The sequence below is a fragment of the Notothenia rossii genome (assembly GCF_949606895.1).
Source record: "Notothenia rossii genome assembly, chromosome: 11".
NCBI lineage: Eukaryota > Metazoa > Chordata > Actinopteri > Perciformes > Nototheniidae > Notothenia > Notothenia rossii.
In genome coordinates, this window is record NC_136910.1 from 41,890,257 (window position 1) to 41,915,589 (window position 25,333).

Sequence of the window (25,333 nt, forward strand, 5' to 3'; positions counted from 1 at the left end):
TGCCGTTGGAGGTCCTGCCGACTACTCTTCTGCCGGGGGTCCTGCCAACCCTATGTCCTGTGCCGTTGGAGGCACCGCCGACTACTCTTCTGCCGGGGGTCCTGCCAACCCTATGTCCCGTGCCGTTGGAGGTTCCGCTGGGGGTCCTGCCAACTCCATGTCATGTCCCGTTGGGGGTCCCGCCGACTGCTCTTCTGCCGGGGTCCTGCCAACCCTGTGTCCTGTGCCGTTGGAGGCCCCGCCGACTACTCTTCTGCCGGGGGTCCTGCCAACCCTATGTCCCGTGCCGTTGAAGGTTCCGCTGGGGGTCCTGCCAACTCCATGTCATGTCCCGTTGGGGGTCCCGCCGACTGCTCTTCTGCCAGGGTCCTGCCAACCCTATGTCCTGTGCCGTTGGAGGTCCCGCCGACGATTCTTCTGCCGGGCGTCCTGCCACCCTATGTCCTGTGCCGTTGGAGGTTCCGCTGGGGGTCCTGCCAACTCCATGTCCTGTGTCGTTGGAGGTTCCGCTGAGAGTCCTGCCAACCCCATGTCTTGTTCCGTTGGAGGTCCCGCCGTCACCTATCTCGTCAGGGGTCCTGCCAACTCCTGGTCCTCTTCCGTGGGGGATCCTGCCGAAGCCTGTCCCACCGGCTCCGGTTCCTGTCCGACCGACACCGGGTCCTGCCCGGCCTCCGGAGCTGTCCCGTCAGCGCCTTCCTGCCCATCCTCCGGAGTTGTCCCGTCGCCGCCCTCGAGCCCGGCACCCTGAGAGCCGCGGTCCTCACCTTCGAGCCCGGCCCCCTGAGAGCCGCAGTCTTCGCCCTTGAGCCCGGCACCCTGAGAGCCGCGGTCTTCGCCCTCGAGCCCGGCCCCCTGAGTGCCGCGGTCTTCGCCCTCGCGCCCGGCCCCCTGACTCTTCCAGCCGCTGCTCCCTGAGTGCCGCGGCCTTCGCCCTCGTGCTCGGCCGCCTGAGTTCGACCGCTGTGGTCTTCGCCCCTCCATGGACTCTGCCTTGCACCCCGGGCCGTCCACCCGAGACCCCCACCATGGACTCTGCCTTGTATTGTGTATATAAAGAATTGAGTTATATTTCTCGCGCTACCTAACATCCATGAAGGCAACATGACAGAGGGAGGCCTGCTACTCAGGATGCCAAACTACTCTTTTCTAAGCCCCGCCCCCCCAAGCAACATCAGGGCCAAAAGTTTGAAAGCGAAAAAAAACGATCTGAAAGCGAAAAAAAAAGATCTGAAACTGAAAAACAATCTGCAGGTGAAAAGCAATGTGAAACCTGAAAAAACTAGACTTGAAACTGAAACAAATAATTGTTTTGAATCTGAAAAAGAAAAATCTGCAACTGAAAAAAATAAGGATTCAAATATCAAAATATGTATAAAAGTGAAATCTGAAAATAAATATTCTATTCAAAAAAATTGCTGAACTGAATCAAAAATAATATTCAACCTGAAAAATGATTTCCAAATACTTATTTTTATTTTGAATACATCATTGTATTTTTCAAAGTTCAGGATAAAAACTTGAACTTTAAAATAAATTGTATTTTTTTGAATGGTCAAAACTTATGACCCTGAAATAACTCCATAGTTTTCTCCTCCCTCCTCACCTGTCTCTTGTTTCGTTGATTAGTCTTGTGTGTATTTAAGTTCTGTTTTTGCTGTCTGTCATTGTTGGTTCGTCGTTTGTCTGTGACTGTGTTCACCGGGGAGTGTTCTGGTTTTTGACGTTTAGCCTTCAAATAAAGGATTTTTCAGTGTTATCTGCGTTTGGGTCCTGCTTGCTTCACTCACTGTAACAGGATGCTTCTTCATCTTTCTGCTCGGTGGGCTCAAGCAGACAACCCTGCAGAATGAGTGAGGGCTTCAGAGGCTTCTATAATACAAGGTTCCATGTTTCTTGGAGCAGTTTGATATCTTCCTAATCTCTCCCATCACGTGGGGGACACCTGGATGCACCACTAGGAATAGTTGCACTGCTCTCAAGCAGATAGCAGAAGGAATACAGGCAGATGAGCCTCCATTTCACTGGGGGAGAGGTGGGAGTAAGTCGTACATGTGCAAGTCATGAGCAAGTCTCAAGTCTTGACCTACAAGTATCAAGTAAGTCCCAAGTCACTGCGGTGAGAGTCAAGCAAGTCAAGTCAAGTCATTGCTCAGGTCAAGCAAGTCAAGTCAAGTCATACGAAATTCTGATGAATAAGCCCAGTTTCCGCATTTAAATCAGTTAAAAGACAGTGGTTATGAAAATGGATTCAACCCACACTATGATCTTCATTACATACACAGTTAGACCGATGACAATCATATTAGATTCATATTAACCCCAGAACTGTAGACAATATAGCTAGGACTCAAAAAGTCTGTTCAAAAAGGCAGAATTGCAGCTAAGAAAATCATATATGGCATTTGCCATTACACATATTTAATTTAAATTTCTGTTAATACTAGAACCGCCAACAGCGTCAGCCCTACATAGATATCATTTTCAAACCATTTAATTTGTTCCTCTTCATAATTTCCTTATAAACTAAGCAGGACGATTTAAAACTCACTTAATTGGGTTAATTTAGAAATGGCTTCAGTTTATCATCATAACAGATCAAAAAGTTCAGATTCATTTTACAATAAATCAAGGAATGATGCACTTCTACAAACAAAAACAACATAATTAAAACATTTAAACAAACTACTAAAAGTAGATGAACTACATTATTCAAATGTTTACAGTAACTTCTGATAATAACACAGGGGAAATAAACGAGGCATCTCTTTTCTCTCTCTCTCTCTCTCTCTCTCTCTCTCTCTCTCTCTCTCTCTCTCTCGACAGCCCGTCAGTATCAGGGTTAGTCAAAATGAATCCCTTGGCGTTTCTAGTGTTCATTTACCCCGTTTTGTCTTCTCTTTGCTTAATCGATTTGAAACCAAGTCTAACGTAGCTTAAACTTAACGTTAGCTTTCTAGCTAACACAACACAGTCACGTAGCCTACCTTTCTCTGTGGGTTTTTTTTGTAGTGACGAATGAAGTTGGATGTTGTGGTGGTCCTGTCACTGATCTTTATGCTGCAGACCCTGCATACCGATGTTCTCTTCTTATTAGCGTCATCGACAAAAATAATCCTTGAATCCAAACTTCACTATTTTTGGAGTAAAGCTAGCCGCTGCCATGTTAACTGACACTCCTGCCGTCTAGTGGGTTGCCAGGTTTGCGCGCATGGCGTTATAATCACGTTTTTCGAAAAAACTAAACGTAATATCCCACTACAAAAACAAACGCAAATATTTAATTTTAAACAGTCAAGTCCTTTCAAGTCATCTGTCTCAAGCTTAAGTCAAGTCTCAAGTCATGAATACCAAGTCAAAGTCAAGTCAAGTCTTTTATCAATGTTAGTCAAGCAAGTCTCAAGTCAAAAAATATGCGAATCGAGTCAAGTCATGTGACTCGAGTCCCCACCTCTGGGGATCAACTACAGTGCTCACTGAATGAGCCACACAAAAGCAGAGCAATTTTGGGGGGTTGAAATATGGCGCTCTGATAAAGAAGAGTTTGAGCAAATCAGCACCTCAGTGCTAATCTACAGTAACAGGATGCCTTTACACACCAGACACTCGTTGTCATAAAGAGAGGAGGAGAACGAGTCAGGAAGACTTGTTCTTCCGGCTCTCGTACAAAGATGAACTTTGAATTGAATGACCAGATGTTTAAAGATGTACAGCTAATGATTGTTTTTTGATATTTCCAATGACCAGACATGTGTTAAATAGTGATGATTAATATATTTTTGTCAGATCAGATTACACTTTTGCACTAAACAAAATAAATAAATACATATTTTCCGATTATAAGGTATTGAATAATAAGATATTTCTATTACAGTTTTTCTAGATTGCTAACACACAAAAATTATACATAAAGCACAATTATTTTAACTGACACTCAAAGAGCAAAACATCGGCTAAAATCTCCAAAACTCTAAACACGTTTTCAGCTTTTCACACAATTTGCAAATCAACATTGCTTTTTGCAAAGCACTGCACACGTTTTTCCACGTAAGACACAGGAATCTGACATAAAGTCACGTGTTAGCAGGTTTAAAACCAACCTGATCTCACCAGAATGCGTGACTCCTCCACGACTCGAGGTTGTCAACTCGATTCAAGTTTTAAGAATGTTTAATCCTTCCTTTCCAGGTTTTTACAAAAGTCTTTGAATATTTGCCTAACTTTTCCTTTTCAGATTTTGAACAATGTACTTGACTAAAATGAATGTATTGATTTTACTAAGACTAAGTGCCTTACTCTTGACTAAAGCGTAATGAAGTAAACGTAAAAGTAATCCTAAAAATTGAAGACACTGCAACTTTGCAGATTTAGATTACAGGTTGATCAAATCACCTCTGTGAATGTTATACCTTAACTGTGAATTTGTATACCTTAGCTTGATCCTACATTTAAAATGCTTTTGACTAGTGATTGCCTTGAAATAAATCTTCAATCTGCAAGCTGGTTTTGATTTTAAAGTTTGATGAATGAGATTAAGTAATGGTTAAATGATAAAAGATATTAGTTTAAAACACATATTTTGCTATTGTGCACCTGTGTTTTATACAGTATGTGTTCATTATTATGATTTTGATCAAAGATGATCCAAACACTGATGAGAGATGATTTTTCTATGATGATTGGCTGTCTCAATCATTGTGATTGAATCTTTCAATCTTATTATGTTGTTCTTAATGTGATTGTTATTTATGTAATTGATGTTGTGTAAATCCACACTCAAATCTGAAGATTCCCATTGATTTAAGTATTGAACAAAATATTATTAGGTTTAGATTATCAAAATTGATAAAAAGAGAGGAACTGTTGGGGAAATATTTTCCAAGGCCCATAACTTTGACCCAGTTTATCAGTTCATACTGCCCTCACTGAGCACACGCACCTGTAACCTTGGCTGCTGTGCTCTCAGTGTTTTGCCTCTCTGTTCCTGCTTGTTGGCGTCAACTGATAGAGGTGTTATCATTCTATATTGTTATGCATAATGTTGATTATTCTCTCTGAACTAGCTAAATACATGGGTCTGGGGTAGAGTTCTTCAGAATTGACGTGGCAACTCTATCGTGAAGTCAGCACCTCTGACTCTGGACTTGTTTTGTGAATTCTCCGGCCGAAGCTCCTAAATAAACCATCAGTGTTTGACATCAAAGCTCCAGCTCTCCCTGTGTCTCCTTTTGAGTCGGTGACTCCTCCTGCATTGCTACACAGAAGTTACCCCACAACAACCTTAGGTACTATACATTACATATGTGAGGATCACCTGACTAAAGATTAAAGCCTGACACCAGAAATACTTTTATAAGCAGTTTGTTTTTATTCATCAAAGTATGTTCATTTCAAGTGTTTAATTTGAAGGAAAATTAAATAATTGACAATATCTCTTCAATCAATTTAAGAAAAACAATAACATCTATTGTGATCTACTAACAGTGTTGTGAATGTTAAACCTCTTTGTGTTATCAAAGTTTCTATCACAGGTAGATCAGACATTTCAAGCAAAACTTTGATAAAGGCAGTATCATTTTACATTTGAATAATTATGTAACACATTTACACTGCCGCTGAGAGAAGAAGAGCCCTTAATCCCAGCGCTGACAGTGAGCAGCAACAGCTGTAATATTGTTATGGGGTCATTACAGGCCATTGTACTCTGGGCTATGGGACATATACTGTAAGTCATTAGGACTGTTTGAGTTTATGACCTCAGTACCCGGCGGCGTACGCCCACTTGCGAGAATCTGACTGAGCATGGAGTCCGTCTTCATAGCGAACCACCGCATGCACCGCTGTTGCTATTGTCCAGTTCAGGTATATGTCGTGGTTCTTCAATGCCAAACCTTCCAGGACGTTCTACAAACAGGAGCAAATATGAAAGAAAACTGAATAAATGTGGCATGATGTTCAAGATAGATCTTTTTAGCGCACAGCAGGGATAAAAAATGCCAAGTCTGTTCAGAATGTTGGTTTTAAAACTTTTTGATAAATTGGGAACGATGCCCATTTTAAGAAATCATGTTGAGTAACGTCTGTGAAAATAAATCTTCAATTAAGCCTGACACACAATTGATAAGATTTCAAAATCATGCATACTTAATTGATAGCAATAGAAGCTACATATTTTACATCCCAGTAAAACATTAAATAAAGGGTTAGTTTTCTAGTTAATATCTTTCCATTAATTACCCTTAATGGTACATTTAAAATACATTACATTGAGATGAGCAAGTTTTACAGCAACCATACACGGTATATAGGAGGATTTGCATATTTTTAGACAGACCACAAATAGCCCATTACCACCACAAATTGCTGAAATATTTTTCTCCATTCTTCACACCCCTGAAGGTAGAAATAATGAGGAAATTATTGGGTAAGAAGTTAGAAGGGCTTTATGTTAGCTGGGCTTTTGTGTGAGGGATTGTCTCCTCACACACTCACATACGTCAGTGTTGTTTTTGTGACACTCACTTTGTCAAAGTCTGGTTCTGCTTCAGTGGCGTTGGGATCCAGCTGGTTGTGGAGCCTCGGCCCCGACACAGCTTTTTTCAGATCATAGTCAAAGAACAGTGCATTTAGAATCACCTTCAAAACAACAAAGATTTTAGACAATTATAACCCAACAGAGTAATTAAATAGTTGAATGAATGCAACTCATTGATTTAACTTCTTGCAATTTTACCTGAGCGATAGAAGTTGTGATTTTCGTTCCTCCTGAGCCTCCGACCACCATCTTAACTTTGTTGTTTTTGTCAAAGAGGATAGCCGGACACATGGAAGACATTGGCCTTTTTCCTTTAAACAGAAATGACATTATATATAAGTTTAAGTATTTTATTGGTTTATGTTAAACATTATTAAAATAATGTGTATGTAACTACATAAAATATCTATTTAAAAACAAGTTGTATGTTGGATATTAATCTTTTTTTTTTAATCTATTCCACATTATATTCCAGATGAATAAACTTGAAACCCATAAAGATATACTTGGATTGAATATAGTAAAATAATAAAAGATAAGACCTTCCAGAGAGGGGTGGAGACATTTGATCCACATTTTTTTGGTATTAATCCAAAGACAAACATTATTTAAAAACATCATGCACAATGTCGAAGGACAGATCGATCTCTAACTGTCCAGCCAGTCTATGTATATTAAAACTCTACTGGTTTAGGAGCACTTATGTGCATTTCCGTGTGAGTGTGTGTGTTTTATTCTGACCTGGTCTGATGAAGTTGTTGGATGAAGGACGCACTTCGAAGTCGTTTGTGATGAGCGGAGAGCTGAAGTCGTCCATCTCATTGTTGAGAAGTATCCCTGTTGACCTTGACATTACCTTGGAGCCCAAACTGCATGAAAACATTAACTGTTAAAGGACCAAGGGAGGGAACATGACACGTAAACCAACATTGCTAGACAAGAGATTTGTAAAGGTCAGTTAGGAGGTCATACGGTAGGTTGATGGTGCTGGTGGCGGCCACAGCGCTTCCATCTTCTGCGATCACCGAGAGGTGAGCGGTCCCGTGGTCATCAGGAAAGTAAAACTCTGGCTCGTAATACTTCATGTTGTGTGTGGTGTTATCTGTGATCTTCTCACGGAGGTCATAGGCATAAGAACTTGAAGTCATATTCTTGATGAGCTTTGGAAGAGAAAGAGGGACACGAAAATAATTCATAGGCCAAAAGTATTACTTAGTGTGGTTTTTTGCAGTAAGTACTGATTTATGTGCTGGATAGTTGACCATTGTTCCTGCTTATCCATGACAGGAAAAGTGTGGTCACTCATGTGCATGGGATTAAGTAGCAGAGATTCACAGACTTTTCGAAGAGGAATTGCTCTTCATTCTACTAGTCGGTAGAGGTTTAACTTTGATTAGTATATAACATAACAGGAGCAAACACTATCCTAAATAATAATTACCAAAGTATTCTTAAATTATAATAAAAATGCCTCTATAATAATAACAACAATTTCCTTTTGAATAATAAACACACACCTCTTTCATTTAAGTGAAATATGCATAAGAGGGGTTTTTAAAGAAAAATAAAGCAAAAACAAAATAAAGCTTGTGGCATTAGGTGATCATTATGCAAGCATACTGTAAGCTCATGAACATAATACAATTTGCCATGGTTCCTTGGAGAAAGGTGTCATTTAAATGTCACTATATTGTAGGTTTCAGAAATCCCAGTAAATCAAAGAAAGCAAAGAGGTCTCAACAGGGCTTAAAGACAAGAGTTCCTGGCTGACAATATCTGCTGAAATTAAGTCTTCAAGAGGATCACAATAACCTTGGTGAGCAATTCCCCACCTAAGCTCTGAAGCAATGGTGTCATCACAACCCGATTAGCCAAGAGGGGAAATACAATAAATTACCACAGAACCTAAAACCAACCCTTTAACTGTTTTAAGCAGACACCAAGACCTTACATCTGTGATGTTGAGAAACTTTGGATCCCCAAGTAAGGTCCTCTTTGCATACGCAAAACGAAAAGCCTCCACGATGCGATGGTAGGTTAGGATCTTCTTCTTTGTGCTTGACACGCTTTCTGCGGTGAAGTTGTACCCTGTAGAAAATACAACAATCATCAGTCACACGTTTATTTCACAGCTTCACTCATCTGTCTCCATTCAGATGCTGTTCAGGTATAGGAGAGGAGACAGCTATAATGCATTTGATCCAGCTGTTTCTGTTCCTGTGTTTTTATTTAGTCTAAAAGCTGTTGTGACCAGACTATGGGTATTACCCTGAGCTGACAACCGCATGGGGAACAGGAGGAGAGGCTGAGGGAAGAGAGAGTTTTAGTTTATGGGTTTCAGCAGTCAGACAGAGGCAGGAGTCACAGTAAATCAGCGTGATGAAAGTTTTGGGAAGGCACTGAAATGTGTCCGTGGAGCTTCCACCACTGGACTGTGTCCAATTAGAGGTAAATTGGTAAGATTAGTGTTAGCGTGTGAGGCGGGGGGCTGCCGTGTGTGGGTGGCCGGTCAGAGGAAAGGAAAGGTTCACAGAGATTAATTACTTTAGACGGAAGCTTATTGCCTTATCCTGGAGAACAGACACTGATCACATATCAAAGTGTAAATATGACAATTTGCAGATTCATAGTTGGTTATTAGATAGATTTTTTCATCCACAAAATCCAACATTTTAATTTAAAGAAAAAAATATGATTACCTTTTGACGGACAAGCTGTTTTCTATTGTTTCTAATCGTAATGCTATGCTGCGTTAGCAGACAATCATACTGCAATTGAAATGGAAACTGAGCAATCTGGTGCCACTAAAAAATGTTAAAGCTCAGTTGGATGCTACTATATCGGAAGCTGTTGGTACCTGTTCATGTGGATAGTTATGTAAATTGTAATCCCTGTAATGATGCTGTAAAATGTCCTTTTGTTGTTCTGTTTATGTTTTTTTAAGTTTCATGTGGAACCTACTTGAGCAGGTCTCCCTTGAAAAAGAGATCAATGATCTAAATGGGATACACCTGGATAAATAAAGGTTTGAAATGAAATGAAATGAAATTAGCATAAAGCTACATTAGTGGTATCAATCTTGTCTTGAGCGCATTCAAAAAAATTTACCAGTCTTTCTTTGATGTGATTTTCTTAAATGTGTATTTTAGCCAACACAACCACAGCATTACAGGTTGTCTTAGTGACATTGAGCACAACTTTTAAGTTAATTGCCCTTGCAGCCCAGTAAATCACCATAATGAATTGCACCCTAATGACTGCCCTTACATGAATGTCTGTACTAAATGTAATGGCAAACCATCCAATAACTTTTTAATATTTTGCCCAGAAGCACATATTTCAATATGGCTGGTGCTGCTGGATGAAAGGCTGGGGTCAGTAAAGCCATTAAAGGAAAGGTTCAATATGTTCCAAGTCTTTCCTCAAAGAATGGTCAGGTTCCTAAATGAGGTTGTCATGTTATAGTTCATAATGGTTATACTGGTCTTCAAAAGATCACTTTCAATGTGATTTTTAAAAGGGATGAGGGACAAAATCCACAATACTCTGTGCAAACTTTATTCCACAGTGTACATGTACTTTCTAGCACACTTTCATTACAAGCATCCCTCATTGAAAAAGCATTTAAAAAAGACATTTTAATGACCAGTATGAATTTCAAGAAAGGCAACATTTGCTTCAATGCTCAAATCGGTATCCGACTGTCGTTTTAGGCTGGGAAAATATGTGTGAGCCATGAATTTATGTACGACGGGAAGAATTATGGTCGCGGTAAAAACAGACAAACATTGACAGTTTGAGTTTGAGTTTTTGCAGCATGATAACAGTTTCACACATCTTCTGCCTGATTTAATATGAGAAATAAAGAGTGTTTCAGTGCTACATCTCATGATTCATGACATATTATAGTAGTGCATGCTTTAGATACCTAGTTAGCTAACTTAAAGTCAACATTGCTTTTATTTAGTAGATTTACTGTACAGTAGAGCCACATGCTGTTACGACGGATTAAACGGGTATGAACTCAAATGCACAACTCACAGAATTTAACAAAAAAAAGGTTTTATTCAAACCAAAGCTCAACGATAGTGGTACAAAAACAAAATCACTCTTAAAGAGGAAAAACACTAGGAGCATGAACAACAAAAATACTTAAACAAGACGTGGCTCAAAGCTCTGCTTGGGGTTAATCCTGGATTGCTAATGCTGGTGGTAGTCACAAGGAACGAAACGAACTGGCACAGGACAAAGGGAGACGAGGACAATAAATACACCAGGTAATGGAGAACAGGTGGAAACAATCAGGGGCGGGGTCGACAATCACAGGAGTGGGAGACACACAAGGAAGGGAGGTCAGAGTATCTGAAACGAGAGGGAAGGTTACTATTCAAAAATAAAGGGGAAAATCACTAGACCCAGACAAAAACTAACTAACATAATTTGCGAGACATGACAGTACTCCCCCCTCTAGGGACGACTCCTGACGGCCCAGGAACCTGAGGGTGCTGGCGAAAAAAGTCATTCATGAGAGTTTGATCCTCAACAAATCTTGATGGGATCCAGGAGCGTTCCTCTGGTCCATAACCCTCCCAGTCAACCAGGAACTGTCTCCCTTTGCCTCTGTTCCGGACCGCCAACAGGCGCTTGACCGTATAGACCAGGCCGCCGTCGAGCATTCGGGGGGGTGGAGGGGGTTTGGCCGCGGGAACCATGGGGCTTTCCTTTACCGGCTTCAGTTGTCCCACATGGAAGATGGGATGAACCCTCAGAGACCTGGGGAGACGAAGGCGAACAGAGACAGGGTTAATTACTTTGGCCACTGGGAATGGGCCTACGAACCTAGGTGCCAATTTTCGTGACACCACATGAAGGGGAAGGTCCCTGGTAGAGAGCCAGACCCTCTGGCCGGGCCTGTACTCCGGAGCTGGCCGACGCTTCCGATCTGCCGCCACCTTCATGCGTTCCCCACTCCTTAGAAGAGACCTGCGGGTGGCGGACCAGATCCGGTGACAACGCCGAACCAGGGCATGGGCGGACGGGACTGTGACTTCCTTCTCGAGGTCCGGGAAGGTAGGAGGTTGATACCCATAGGCAGCCTGGAAGGGAGTCAACCCAGTAGGGGCCGTGGGGAGCGTGTTGTGGGCGTACTCTACCCATGTGAGATGCCTGCTCCAGGAGGAAGGGTTCTGGAAGCTGAGGCAGCGGAGCCCAGTTTCTAATTCCCGATTAAGGCGTTCGGTCTGGCCATTGGACTCCGGATGGTACCCGGATGACAGGCTCACCGACGCCCCGATGAGGTTGCAGAACTCCCTCCAGAAGCGTGAGATGAACTGCGGACCCCGGTCTGAGACAATATCTTTGGGGAAACCATGGATACGGAACACATGAGTCATCATGATCTCTGCCGTCTCTTTGGCAGATGGCAGCTTGGGTAAGGCAATATAATGAACCATCTTAGAAAAATGGTCCACCACCGTGAGTACGGTGGTGTTACCTTCTGACATTGGGAGCCCAGTGACGAAATCCACGGAAATCTCAGACCAGGGCCGGCTGGGAACCGGAAGCGGCTGGAGCAGCCCCATCTGTGCCCTGGAGGATGTCTTGTTGCGGGCGCAGACAGGACAGGCCTCCACATACTCCCGGACCTCACGCTCCATGGATCTCCACCAAAAACGTTGCTTGATAAAGAATATGGTCCTCTTGACGCCAGGAAGGCAGGTGAGCAGCGATGAGTGAGCCCAATGGACGACCTGTGGACGTACAGTAACAGGCACAAACAGACGGTTTGGCGGACAACCACTAGGTGCTGGGCTCTCACCGTTAGCTTGCTTCACCACAGATTCTATTTGCCAAGTGACCGCCCCTACCACACGGTTCAGTGGCAGGATGGATTCAGGCTTCTTGGCAACCGGCTCGGGGTCAAACAAACGGGACAGGGCATCCGGCTTGGCGTTCTGGGACCCCGGCCTGTAAGACAGAGTGAAGTTAAAACGGTTAAAAAACAGAGACCATCTTGATTGGCGAGAATTTAGTCTTTTAGCCTTCCTAATGTACTCGAGATTCTTGTGGTCGGTCCACACTATAAAAGGGAGCTGAGCCCCCTCCAACCAATGTCTCCATTCCTCCAGAGCAATCTTTACCGCCAACAACTCACGGTTCCCCACGTCGTAGTTCCGCTCTGCAGAGGAGAGTTTCTTGGAGAGAAAGGCACAGGGATGAAGTTTGTTGTCTTCCTTGGACCGCTGCGACAGGACAGCCCCCACCCCTTCATTTGAGGCGTCAACCTCTACAACGAAATGACGAGTTGGGTCGGGGATGATGAGGATGGGGGCTGAGGTGAACCTCTCCTTGAGACGGCGGAAAGCCTCCTCGGCCTGAGGAGACCATACAAAAGACACCTGAGGGGACGTGAGAACATGAAGGGGAGAAGCAATGGCGCTGAAACTTCTGATGAAGCGGCTGTAAAAGTTAGCAAAGCCTAGAAAACGTTGCACCCCCTTGCGGTTGTCTGGCGTAGGCCACTTAGCCACCGCACTGATTTTGGCCGGGTCCATCTGGATCAGACCAGGAGCTATGATAAAGCCTAGGAAGGATACAGTCTTAGCATGAAACTCACATTTCTCTGCCTTCACATACAGTTTGTTCTCCAGGAGTTTTTGGAGGACCTGACGTACATGGTGAACATGAGAGTCTTTGTCAGGTGAGTATATTAAAATATCGTCAAGATATACAAACACAAAACGGTTTAAAAACTCCCTTAAAACATCGTTAATGAGTGCTTGAAAAACTCCTGGAGCATTGGCGAGACCAAATGGCATGACGAGATACTCATAGTGCCCTGTGGGTGTGTTAAAACCAGTCTTCCACTCATCCCCCTCACGAATTCTCACCAGATGGTAGGCATTACGCAAGTCTAACTTGGTAAAAATGTTAGAGTCTTGAAGTTGTTCAAAAGCAGTAGCCATGAGGGGGAGAGGATACCTGTTCTTTACCGTAATGTCATTTAAAGGAGAATAATCAATGCATGGCCTAAGGGACCCGTCCTTTTTTCCCACAAAGAAAAAACCCGCCCCAGCCGGGGAGGAAGACGGGCGGATCAGACCTGCACGAAGAGAGGTGTCAATGTACTCCTTCATAGCCTCCTTCTCCGGACCCGAGATGGAGTATAACCTACCCTTCGGAATTGGAGCCCCAGGTAACAGATTGATGGCACAATCATACGGCCTATGAGGAGGAAGGGAGGTGGCGCTCACTTTACAAAATACCTTGGCCAGGTCATCGTAACAGGGGGGAACAGAAGTTAAATCTGGGGTTTGATTCTTGCGGTCCAGGCTATGTTGAGTATTAGTAACCCGATCGGTACTACATTCCCCAGAAACCCCTCCTACTGCCATGTTTCCCACACACTTAAAACAATCCTGTGAACACTCCTGCCCCCACCCCTTAATTTTACCTGACCGCCAATCAACATAGGGGTTATGCTTGGTTAGCCAGGGAAAACCTAGGATGAGAGGATGTTGAGCAGAATTAAACAGGTGAAACGACATGAGTTGACAATGATCATCAATCATGATAGTGACGGGTTCGGTCTTGTGTGTGACATGAAATAGAAGTTTGTCATCCAGAGCACTGGCTTTCAAAGGGGACGACAAAAGTTCAGTATTAAGTCTCAGTTCATGAGCTAATCCCCAATCCATCAGGCTTTCGTCAGCCCCAGAGTCAATTAACACTTTTTGAGAGTTACTTCTTTCATGGCAGATTACCTTTATGTTGGTCAACTTGCGGAGAGGAAAGTCTGCCGTGGAAAGACGGCTCACCAGTGCCCTCCCTTTCACTGGTGAGCCCCGTCTTTTACCGGGCATCCAGAGAGAAGATGACCTTGTTGACCGCAGTAAAAACATCTTCCCTCCAGCAGGCGGCGCCGCCGCTCCTCCGTGGACAGCTTGGCACGTCCCAGCTGCATTGGCTCCTCGGCCTTGTTGGGGGACGCTGATACCTGGGATGGAAGGAAAGAGGAACGTGGCATGGCAGTCTCCTGAGAGTGAGAAGAGTAGGAGTGCCCTCTAGGGTGGAAATAGGGTAGTGCAGCCCTGTCCTTCTCCCGTTTCCTCTCAGCAAGTCTGTTATCAATCCTTATGGACATGGCAATGACAGAGTCTAGTTCCACTGGCAGATCCAAGGGTGCCAGCTGATCCTTAATAGGGTCAGAAAGCCCATTAATAAAGGCATCGAACAAAGCAGAAGAATTCCAGCCACTATCGGCCGCAATGGTGCGAAATTCCACTGCGTAGTCTGACACACTGCGTCTTCCTTGACTTAACTTGTAAAGAGCCCGAGCTGCTTCCCTGCCTGGGGACGTGTGGTCAAAAATGTTCGTCAGGGAGTCCGTAAACTGTCCCAAAGACTCGCATATCGGCGAGTCACGTGACCATTCAGCCGTAGCCCACGCCGCCGCTCGTCCGGTGAGATGGGAAATCATAAAAGCCACCTTGGATCTCTCCGTGGGAAAGGCTGTCGGTAGTTGGCTATAATGTAAGCTGCAATTCACCAGGAATGGATGGCAGTCATGGGATTCCCCGGAAAACTTCTCAGGCGGAGCCAGGCGGATTGACACGGTGTGGGAAGCGGGCGCCGGGTCCGCATTCGCTTCGGGTCCGGCCGGAGGTGGGTGTGAGGGCTCAGTCTTGAGGTGAGCGAGCAGGTGGTGGATCTGCCCCGCCAGGTGGTTAATCTGGTTTGTAACAGATGACTCGAACTCCCTCTGGCTGTCTGTGACGTGTGATACTCCCTGCTGGATGGCCGTTAACTGATCCTCCTGTTGAGCGAGGCGGCCTCCCTGAGAGCGAAGCGCTGCTCTCAGCTGTTCAGAGTCGGCTGGGTTCATGTTTAGGCCAGTTCGTACTGTTACGACTGATTAAACGGGTATGAACTCAAATGCACAACTCACAGAATTTAACAAAAAAAAGGTTTTATTCAAACCAAAGCTCAACGATAGTGGTACAAAAACAAAATCACTCTTAAAGAGGAAAAACACTAGGAGCATGAACAACAAAAATACTTAAACAAGATGTGGCTCAAAGCTCTGCTTGGGGTTAATCCTGGATTGCTAATGCTGGTGGTAGTCACAAGGAACGAAACGAACTGGCACAGGACAAAGGGAGACGAGGACAATAAATACACCAGGTAATGGAGAACAGGTGGAAACAATCAGGGGCGGGGTCGACAATCACAGGAGTGGGAGACACACAAGAAAGGGAGGTCAGAGTATCTGAAACGAGAGGGAAGGTTACTATTCAAAAATAAAGGGGAAAATCACTAGACCCAGACAAAAACTAACTAACATAATTTGCGAGACATGACACATGCCCTCACTGGAGTCTGAGAGAGTGACTGGTAAAGTGAAGGCATCTCACATTAAAGCACTCCCACTCAAGGCTTACCATTCAAGATGTTTAATATCAGTGAGAGCACAGGGCCGCTAGCGGGGGCATTGGGAACAGCCATGTTGTACTCCCCCACATCCACCCTTAAAGGGTTCTCGTCCAAGACAGGTGCATAATTCTTCAGATCCTCCATTGTGATGATGCCGCCTAAACACGGATTGACACACACTGTGAATACACACTAAGACACGCGGCTGGAAAACAAATCATCCTTAAATGGAAATGAGCTGTGCCAAGAGAGGTGCATGTTAGCATATTGTATTATATCTCCTGAAGCCTTTTAAGCAAATTAATTTTAGTGATAAGAAACTTGGCAGTAAGGATGATAACCATAATGTCCTTGTGTGTGAGATTACTTTGCTCTGTGGGTAGGGAGGAATTATATAATCTGCAGAAATAACTTTTTTGATTGTAAAATAAATTAAAAAACGATTTAAACTGTTTTACTATGTAGGAAAAGAGTGGAAACTTGCAACTGCTATCATGCATTTTATTCTAACAATGACATCAGCATGTCTAAACCAATATGATTCAATATATTTATATATTCTATGCTCATCGTCTTTCAACAATATCCCAAAATAAATAAAAAATAAGAATACTACCTGCTGCCTGAATATCATCCACAAGGCTCTGGGCCAGTGGTCCATGGTAGAAAGCATTAGGACCCTCCTCTGCTATTTTCCTGTACGTTTCTCCAAGCTTGGTAAATTTGATGGTGTCATTCTCTTTCAGGATGTCACCATTTCCCCCACAAAACACTTCACTGAAAAGGAGAACAATAAAGATGCAGATTTTAATATAGCATGCTTTAAATTAGTATGCCAGTGAGGTTATCATAAAATGATACAAGGCTTCTTCGGTTGCCTCTCACCAAAGAGCTGTGTCATTTCTGATGGTTTCCCTTTTGCTGGACAGAGCAGAGGCGAGTGCCCTGCCCAAAGGAAAACCATTTACTGCAAGAGCAATGCTCGGCTGGAACAAGTCCCTCCAAGGCAGTTTGCCGTGTCGTTTGTGCGCCATTTCATAACCTCGAATCTCTCCAGGTACAGCAACAGACAACCCTCCTACCGACCATGGAAATTAAGATTTAGATTATTGCCTCATAAGTTATTTGGACAATTTGTAGGGCAATGGTAAAAATACTACTGTGGGATTTGACCTGGAAGACCCAAACTGTTGTTGTTTTTCCTAGGTTTAGAGCTCTCAAATATTAGACACATTACATTTAGCTGACACTTTTATCCAAAGCAACTTACAATAAGTGCAATAAACACTATACTGTAGTTACAAACTGCTCAGAACAAGGAAAATGCAGATCTATTCATTTCAAACAAGTCAAACCATTGCAAGTGCTGGTAAATTAGTATAGAATGGGCTAAACCCTTTATGGTCATACAAATGTGATTCTTCCCCTAACTATTTTACATTAGTTTGTAACTGATTCTTTCTTTTTTTAAGAAATGTATTTGCAGTCAAGAAGACTGAATTCTACAGATGTGAAAGTGCACTTTCTCTTTTGTCTGTCACTATTAGGTCTTTCATAATATTAACTGAAACTTCCGCCAGCTCTTTTCTACGTCTGATAGCACCGGTTAAACATTACCCTCCTGGGATAAATCTGTACTGTTCCCAAACATGTCCTGCGTTGCATAGCGTGGAGCCGTCACCCTGGCGTCAATCGTCTCAACCAGTCCTATGTACGTCACAAATCAGGAATTACATTTAGGATTAAGATGATGAGCAAATGGTATGAGTTTGCAGCTTGAGTGATTAAGGAAACAGAAGAAGCTTTAGTGGTGGTGAGGCATGTTTTAGTAAAGTTGTACCAGTTGTGGCGTCGTAGATGGTTAAAAAGAGTCCTCCTCCGATGCCCATACTGTGAGCGTTCATAAGTCCAACACACAGTAAAGCAGCTATAGAGGCATCTACTGCAGAGCCCCCTTTCATCAGTATGTCTCTGCGGTAAAATGTATTAAAACACAAGAAGGGAAGGGGTGGAGGATTAGTTTTTGCACTAAAGACCTTAAAGAGGACAGTAAAGACTTTAAAGAGGACATATGCTCCTTTTCAGGCTGACATTTGTATGTTGTGCCTCTACTGCGACATGTTTAAATGCTTTAATGTTCAAAAAGTGCTTTATTTTTCTCATACTGCCTGTGCTGCAGCACCACATTTCACCTTCTGTCTGAAATAAACGCTAGCCAATAGAAGTGCGTGTGTTACATAGTGATGTCATTATGTTACCGAAGTAAATTAAGGAGTCCAATGGAAGCATTTTAGGCAAAGGGGGGAGTGTGTGGGAGAGAAACTCCCTCTGGAGGGAACTCTGGGATTGTTGCCTTTGCAGACCATTTACATGCACAAAAACACATGACAAAGGGAAAACCCCAATAACACATAACATAATGACCCTTTGTTGGAAAAGAATAAAACATGTTCACATGGATTTGCAAGGCAAGCAGTTTTCATGCCTGTGTTTATGCATGTGTGAGTCAGATTACAGAAGAGCAACATGTCTGCCCTTCAGGATGTTCGAGTGTGTGCGCGCTCTCACCTGCCGACCTCTGAACACGGCCCAGCGTCTGCTGCCACCGCTGCCTTCTGGAACACATGCTCAGTCGGTATCTTCCTTTTCCCCACACCATAGAAGACCCCCAAGAATGTGGCGACTGACACTAACAGCAGCAGGGCCACGACCAAACATATATTTATCTTCTTCATCTTTGTGGCGCAGGAACAATAAATGCTTTATGAAATACCTGTCAGGAAGCAAACATTTTTATAAATTAAACCTGTCAGTGTATGCAAAGGCAGCTGCAGAGCTGCATTTTGTTACATCTGAAACAAAGCAAACCAGATTTAAACATCACAAAATAAAATAATATTGTATTATCAACAAAATAAATACATTTGGAAGAAATGTTATGCCATTTTATAACCCACATGTTTTCTGATCTTTGTTCAGTTTTTATGGAAACTTTTGCAATTACAAATTAAAGCCAGGATTTATCTTTCTTTGTTTATTCTACACAATTAGATTTGTAGAATAAACACTTTAGGACGTTTGACAGGAGGATTTCTTTACAGTTTTTTTCAATTTGCTAAAACAAAACAACATTTTGTCAAAACACAAATATACAGTTGTTATACTTTTGTTTTTCTCCAAAACAAATTGGTGCAACATTCCTGCACAACACATAGTTACAGTTGTGTACTATGATTTGGGGACTCATTAACACGCAGTCATGACTATTGTGAAAGAGAATGACACCTATAATGATTGTGAAGATGGAGCCATTGAACCCATACTTCAGCCTAATTTAGTTTAAGAGTTCACACCAATTTACACAAGTGAGCGCCAATAATTAAAAAGAAATCCAACTGTGGGGGGCAACTTTATTATTTTCTATTAGTGTGCCACAATAATATCCTAATTTTTTTTTTTTTTTATCATGTAGGGTTTGTATCCTTTATTTATGTTTCAGTTGGGAAGAAATTAGTTGTTACACACCTCATAGGACTTATTAGGATTCTGATTTGTTGATGCGGCTGCAGCTGGAAGTTAAACTATCCCCAACTTGAAGTCTCAAGGAAACATCCCTCAGGATTATGTGAGCACTGTGATTTAAAGGAATCAATGCAGAATGTCATGTTGCCTTGCCAACATGACTTTAAAGAACTAAAAACATTTGAGAGCAATCAGGAAACTTTGAAAGGAAGAACCGAGTCTTAAGATTGCGTTGATGATTAGGGAGACATTTTCATTATTTGAAAGAAACAGCAACAGTCCAACACAGTAGGTGGTGGTACTGCATCTTAACACTTGTTGCCACTCATCAAATAAATGTTTTTTTGACTCAACAATATCAAAACAGCTTGGGTCAAAGCAGCTCTCACCGCTTCCTGATGTGAATTCAGGGCAACAGATGTATGTGTTATGTTTGTAGCGGCTAATGTAGCCTTTAGCAAATCATCCTCAAGCAGATATGAGGAGCATGCTACAGCGTTGAGTTAAACTCCCTTTTAATGCCACACCAAATGATTGAATGATTACAAAAAGTCGTTCTTGCATTTGTTTTAGACATGGTTAAATATTGTCAATAAAATACATACCTGTTGAAACGTAGATTTAAAAATAATGCAGCCTCTAAAAACACCAGGGTTCCGTTAAAGAAAGTTGTCTGAATGATTGAACAGTTTTGGTTTATCTGAGATGTTCTCACTGTGATGAAGTGACAGCAGCCAATAAGACAAATATAAAAAGAGGAAGAGTGTTCTGATCCGCTGCATCTTTAGTGTACGTTAGTGCTGGGAACTCAACGCATGCTCCTTCTGAAGTTCAGTCATTTCCTGTGTGCCTCGGCTACAGCTAGCAGGAGGTTACGAACAGGAAGATGTTTGCCAGAGGCCAATGTAAATCATAGTAACCACAGAAAGAGCCTCGGGCTGCAGCTGGCAGGGTGCGTACAGTACCCCAAACATTTTACAAATATTTGCTTATTTACTTTTATTTATTTTTTGAATGCTTTATAAACTAAACAGTTAAACTTACAGTTGTCATTGTGAATTGTAAAATAATATGTTTGTAAAGTCCAGCTATTTGAATGTAACTAATTTTGAATAACATAATAAAGTCCTCGGTGGTGTTTAAAACAAGTCAGATAGTTTGCCAAATATAAGCCTTTCCAATTCTGATTATTATTTAACCAGCTTAAAAACTCTACACAAACAATTCATATAAAAAAAGAATGTGTCGCCTGCCTCAAAGAACAAAGTTATTTCTACAATTAAAGGATACAACGAGTTAAACCCAGGACACGTAAAATCTTACATTGGAGTCAACATTGTACCACGAGAATGATTAAGATAAAGCTTCCTGTTCATTTACAATAATGTATCTTACCTTTATTCCTCTCGGGCCCTCAGCAACAGGCTGCTCGCTGCGTGCATACACCAGGAACTGTGGCAGTGTCCTTTGAATTGAAATCAAACGGTTTTGGCAGCACTTTAGGCTGAACAGTTTGGGTGTTGTCCTTACAGAACAGAGATAAAGAGGTAGTTATAGATTTCAGGAGCACGCTGCTACCCAACTCTAAGGTTGCGAAATCAGCATCCTCAAAATTAAAACTGTCAGATTTGATTTCAACACTTTGACAGTGTCTATATGGGTCCACACCAGATAGAGTTAATTTAACTATTTTTAAAGAGTTGGTTTTTTAACACTATTCAGAGTAATTATTAACTCTATTTGGAGTTAAAATGTAACTCTTCTTAACACTAACCAGTTTTAGTTTTTCTCAACACTTGCATGGTGTTAAATATAAACTCTATCACAGAATAGTTTATTAACTATGAAAGTGTTACTCATATATTAACACTATAAGGTGTAAATAAAGCACTAATAAAGTATACAAATTACAAAAAAATAAAGTAGGCTAAAGTTGTTTGAAACAAGATTTATTTTCAAACATTCGCACCACAAAAGCATTTTAAAATAAATGTCACAATACACAGCAATATGGAACAATGTATGCTCTCATTTTCATTACAGTATTGTCTATCAAAGGGTAGGTGAGGTGGTCAATACAAATAACAGCATGTTCATTACTTTGGTCCATATATACAGTAGGCTTGAAAGTGATCATCAAAGTACAGCGTGTGAACAGTGCTACCAATTATGAAAGCACGCTGCTCATGAATGATGATGTTGCGTATTTTCATGAACACAGGTATAAGAATGTTCCAGTGCATATGTATAGATCAATTTGGTATTCAGTGCCATAATTGTTGACCCATCTTGTAGTTGAAACCTCTGAAAATGCATCTAAATGCAACATCTGACACTGTTTCTGCACCTTCCAAGCTATTTATTGTTTTAATTTTTAAAAGGACCAATCTCAAACCTTTTAAAATAATAGTTTTCATTATAAAAAATTGCCGCTGGTGTTGCTTAACAAAAGATTCTGTAAGGTTTTTGAAATTGTTTACAGACCTTTTTTAAAAAATTATGTTTTGCTTTGAATCGTATACAGTATACACCATGTTATGAACTCAGACACTCAGAATATAGGACCCAATTGCACGACCCGGGAGACAGAGGAAAAGTATTGGTAAGATACTTTATTTTTCCAAAAAAGCAAGATGAACAAAAAATGGTCACTATCGAATCTCAGGTTGAGATGACAAAAAATGAGAACAAAATGAAATTGCTCACGTAGTGAGGAACAAAACTTTTCAAGAGCACAAAGAAAGCATAGACCTGACTATAGCAAGAGACAAGACGAACTGACACTGAACACTGGGAGACAGGGGAATTTAAACACAGCAGGATAACAAGACACAGGTGAAAACAATCAGGGCCAACTTCTGGTTGGTACTGATGATCACAGGAGACACACAAGGGAAACAGGTGAACACAATCAGACAATTAGACACACCAGGGAAATTAACGACAGGGAGGAACACACAGGGAGAAGGACCAGACAATACACAAGGAGGAAAACATGACAGTGAGAGTCACTTCCTGGCCGGTTCCAGACTCCCGGAAGCGGCTACAATAGTTCCTCGGGTTCGCCAACTTCTACCGGAGGTTCATTCGTGGATACAGCACCTTGGCCGTTCCACTCACAGCCCTGACCTCCTCTAAGGTTATGTTCCAGTAGTCCTCCTCGGCTGAGGAGGCGTTCCAGAACATTAAGGCCAGGTTCACCTCCGACCCCATCCTCCGAGTAGCTGATCCTGAAAGGCAATTTGTTTTGGAGGTGGATGCTTCTGATATGGGGGGTAGGGGCCATCCTGTCTTAGCGAGCAACGAACAGTCAAAAACGACATCCCTGTGCTTTCTTTTCAAGGCGTTTGACACCAGCGGAAAGAAACTATGATGTAGGAAACCGGGAGCTGCTAGCAGTGAAGTTGGCTCAGGAGGAGTGGCGTCACTGGCTCGAGGGGACCAGTCAACCTTTCCTGGTGTGGACCGACCACAAGAATTTGGAATACATCGGGTTGGCCCGCAGACTGAATTCCCGACAGGCTAGATGGGCCCTCTTTTTCACTCGGTTCAATTTCTCCCTCTCCTACCGCCCTGGTTCTCGGAACATTAAGGCTGAGGGAACATTCCCAGAGGCTCGGACACCATCCTTCCGACTCCTCAGCTCGTCGCCGCCCCCTTACCTGGGCAGTGGAGGAGAGGGTCAAGGCCGCCCTGGAGGACCAGCCGGGACCCAGTGCCTGTCCTCCAAACCGCCTGTTCGTTCCGCAGATGTTGAGGTCTGATGTTATCCAGTGGGCCCACAACTCCAGACTCAACTGCCATCCTGGTATCCAACGTACCCGGGAGGTAGTCCAGCAAAGGTTTTGGTGGGCAATACTTAAGGAGGACACCAGGGAATTTGTTAATGCCTGCCCTGTGTGCAATCAACACAAGTCTTCTCACCAAGCTCCTGCTGGTTTCCTACAACCTCTGCCTATCCCTCATCGCCCCTGGTCCCACATTTCTCTGGACTTTGTTACTGGTCTTCCACCGTCCATCGGGCACACTGCCATCTTGACGGTGGTAGACCGGTTCACTAAGATGGCTCATTTTGTGCCGATTCCCAAGCTCCCCTCAGCTAAAGAGACGGCGGAGCTGGAATTGTTCCAAATGTTCCGGCTCCATGGGCTACCTACCGATGTGGTTTCCGATCGTGGTCCCCAATTTACCTCGGTGTTCTGGAGGGAATTCTGCACGGTCATTGGGGCCACGGTCAGTCTGTCATCCGGTTTCCATCCTCAATCCAACGGTCAGACTGGAAGGATCAACCAGGATATGGAGACGGCTTTACGTTGTATAGCCTCCAAGCACCCAGCGGCCTGGGCTAAACAACTGCTCTGGGTCGAGTACGCCCACAACACGCTGATCAGTTCGGCCACCAAGCTGTCCCCATTTCAGTGTGCATATGGGTTCCAACCCCCTCTGTTTCTGGCCCTGGAGAGGGAGGTTACCTGTCCGTCCGTCCAGACTTTCATCCGTCGCTGTCGCTAGACCTGGAATCAAGCCCGGATAACTCTTGTTCGTTCGGATGATTGGCGGCGGACCTACATACACCTTCCATCGACTGCTTCGTTCCCGTCGCAGAGGGAGAGGAATCCAGTACCTGGTAGACTGGGAGGGTTACGGCCCTGAGGAGAGGTGTTGGGTTCCAGCTCGTCATGTGTTGGACCCCCGGCTCATCAGAGAGTTCCATCGGAGCAATCCCGAGCAACCTTCTAAGGTCATCACATCGACGGGCAGAGCCGTCCATTAAGGGGGGGGGGGGGGTTCTGTCACAGTCTGCTCCATCTTTCACCAGTAGTTTTCCATTCACCTGTCTCACCTGTTAACCACACCCACGTTTTTGCTCACTCTCTTTCTCTTCTGCACCCATTAGCTTCACTGCCAGTATTTAAACCCTCACCAGACACACAGCCGTTGCCAGATCGTACTTTGCCTTGATTGCCAGATTGCGTACCCGGTTCCGACCCTGCCTGTCCCCGACCTGCCTGCTCTGCCTGATCCCTGATCCTGCATGTCCTTGGACTATCCTGCCTCTGCCCGGCCCTGACTCACCTTCTGCCCGCTGTCCCCTGGTTCGTTTGCCTGTACATCATCCGGTATCCCTCTGCTCTGGTATTATTACCGATAAAGTACATTACCAATACTCCGTGGTTTCTCGAGTGCTGCATTTGGGTCCTTCATAAGATTGTGACAGTTAATGCTCACACTGTAGTCGTGCTCTTAGTTATTTGACTCGTGGGCTTTCCTTTGCATTACCAACATTGATGTTGTGTACACCGTTGTTTGGATGAAGGTGTAGAAACTGAAGAGAGCTTCATCATAAGAAAGGCTGAAGACAAAGTGAGCTTTGAAAAGGACATTAAACGCAGCCACCGATGTCTGAGCGTTGCATGGTATGGGTTTGTGGTTCACAACGATGACGAACCTCTGGATTTTCTTCCTTTGCTCACCAATGCAGAGGAGGAAGGGCTGTCTTGCTTCAACGTTCTCCAGGAATGTGGTGAGGCTGGCTCCCTGCTGTAGTTTGAATGACAAATGCATATACATTTACTGCACATACTATATATATATATATATATATATATATATATATATATATATATATTATATTTTCACGTATCACCACGACAATTGGGGCGTGGTGATACGTGAATTTAAACTTAAGGTGTTAGGTTTGGAGTTAAGAGTTAATGTACTACAATTACACTTACAGATTTAATTTATAGATATTTCGTTTTGACACTCGTTTTTAACACCAACTATTTGTCTAATGAGAGTTAAATATAAGGGATTTAACCAACCCGGTATCACGGCAAGACG

General features: G+C 43.1%; 2 protein-coding genes across 4 annotated transcripts in view; both read right to left on the minus strand.

The window, feature by feature from the left end:
- Positions 1-3,407, minus strand: part of LOC307024757 (glutathione hydrolase 1 proenzyme-like) — a 47,692-nt gene extending 44,285 nt beyond the window's left edge. Inside the window, exon 1 of the mRNA XM_079659148.1 lies at positions 2,988-3,407. The gene's annotated coding sequence lies outside the window, so the exon portion shown is untranslated. The remainder of the gene's footprint in view (positions 1-2,987) is intronic.
- Positions 3,408-5,345: 1,938 nt separating this feature from the next.
- On the minus strand, positions 5,346-21,018 carry LOC307024756 (glutathione hydrolase 1 proenzyme-like). 3 transcript variants are annotated; one of them, XM_079659144.1, is made up of 13 exons: positions 20,885-21,018; positions 18,536-18,740; positions 17,808-17,938; positions 17,585-17,674; positions 16,853-17,045; positions 16,584-16,744; positions 15,976-16,125; positions 8,487-8,623; positions 7,508-7,695; positions 7,277-7,404; positions 6,734-6,846; positions 6,523-6,636; positions 5,346-5,904 (listed from the first exon to the last, which is right to left on the minus strand). In XM_079659144.1, the coding sequence occupies exons 2-13, from the start codon at positions 18,700-18,702 to the stop codon at positions 5,758-5,760; spliced, it is 1,719 nt and encodes a 572-aa protein (XP_079515270.1). In that variant the 5' UTR covers positions 18,703-18,740; positions 20,885-21,018; the 3' UTR covers positions 5,346-5,757. The 3 variants fall into 3 exon arrangements, with proteins under 3 accessions (XP_079515270.1, XP_079515271.1, XP_079515272.1); XM_079659145.1 differs by lacking the exon at positions 20,885-21,018 and adding an exon at positions 20,095-20,289; XM_079659146.1 differs by lacking the exon at positions 15,976-16,125.
- Between the last annotated feature and the right edge of the window lie 4,315 nt (positions 21,019-25,333).

What these genes read in the sequence shown, in the direction of transcription:
- LOC307024756 (XM_079659144.1), bottom strand. Translation starts at nt 18,702, where the DNA reads ATGAAGAAGATAAATATATGTTTGGTCGTGGCCCTGCTGCTGTTAGTG. An exon ending in TACAGATTTATCCCAGGAGG is followed by an intron (nt 17,046 to 17,584) that starts GTAATGTTTAAC and finishes CATGGTCGGTAG; the next exon opens with GAGGGTTGTCTGTTGCTGTA. An exon ending in CAACAACTTCATCAGACCAG is followed by an intron (nt 6,847 to 7,276) that starts GTCAGAATAAAA and finishes TTCTGTTTAAAG; the next exon opens with GAAAAAGGCCAATGTCTTCC.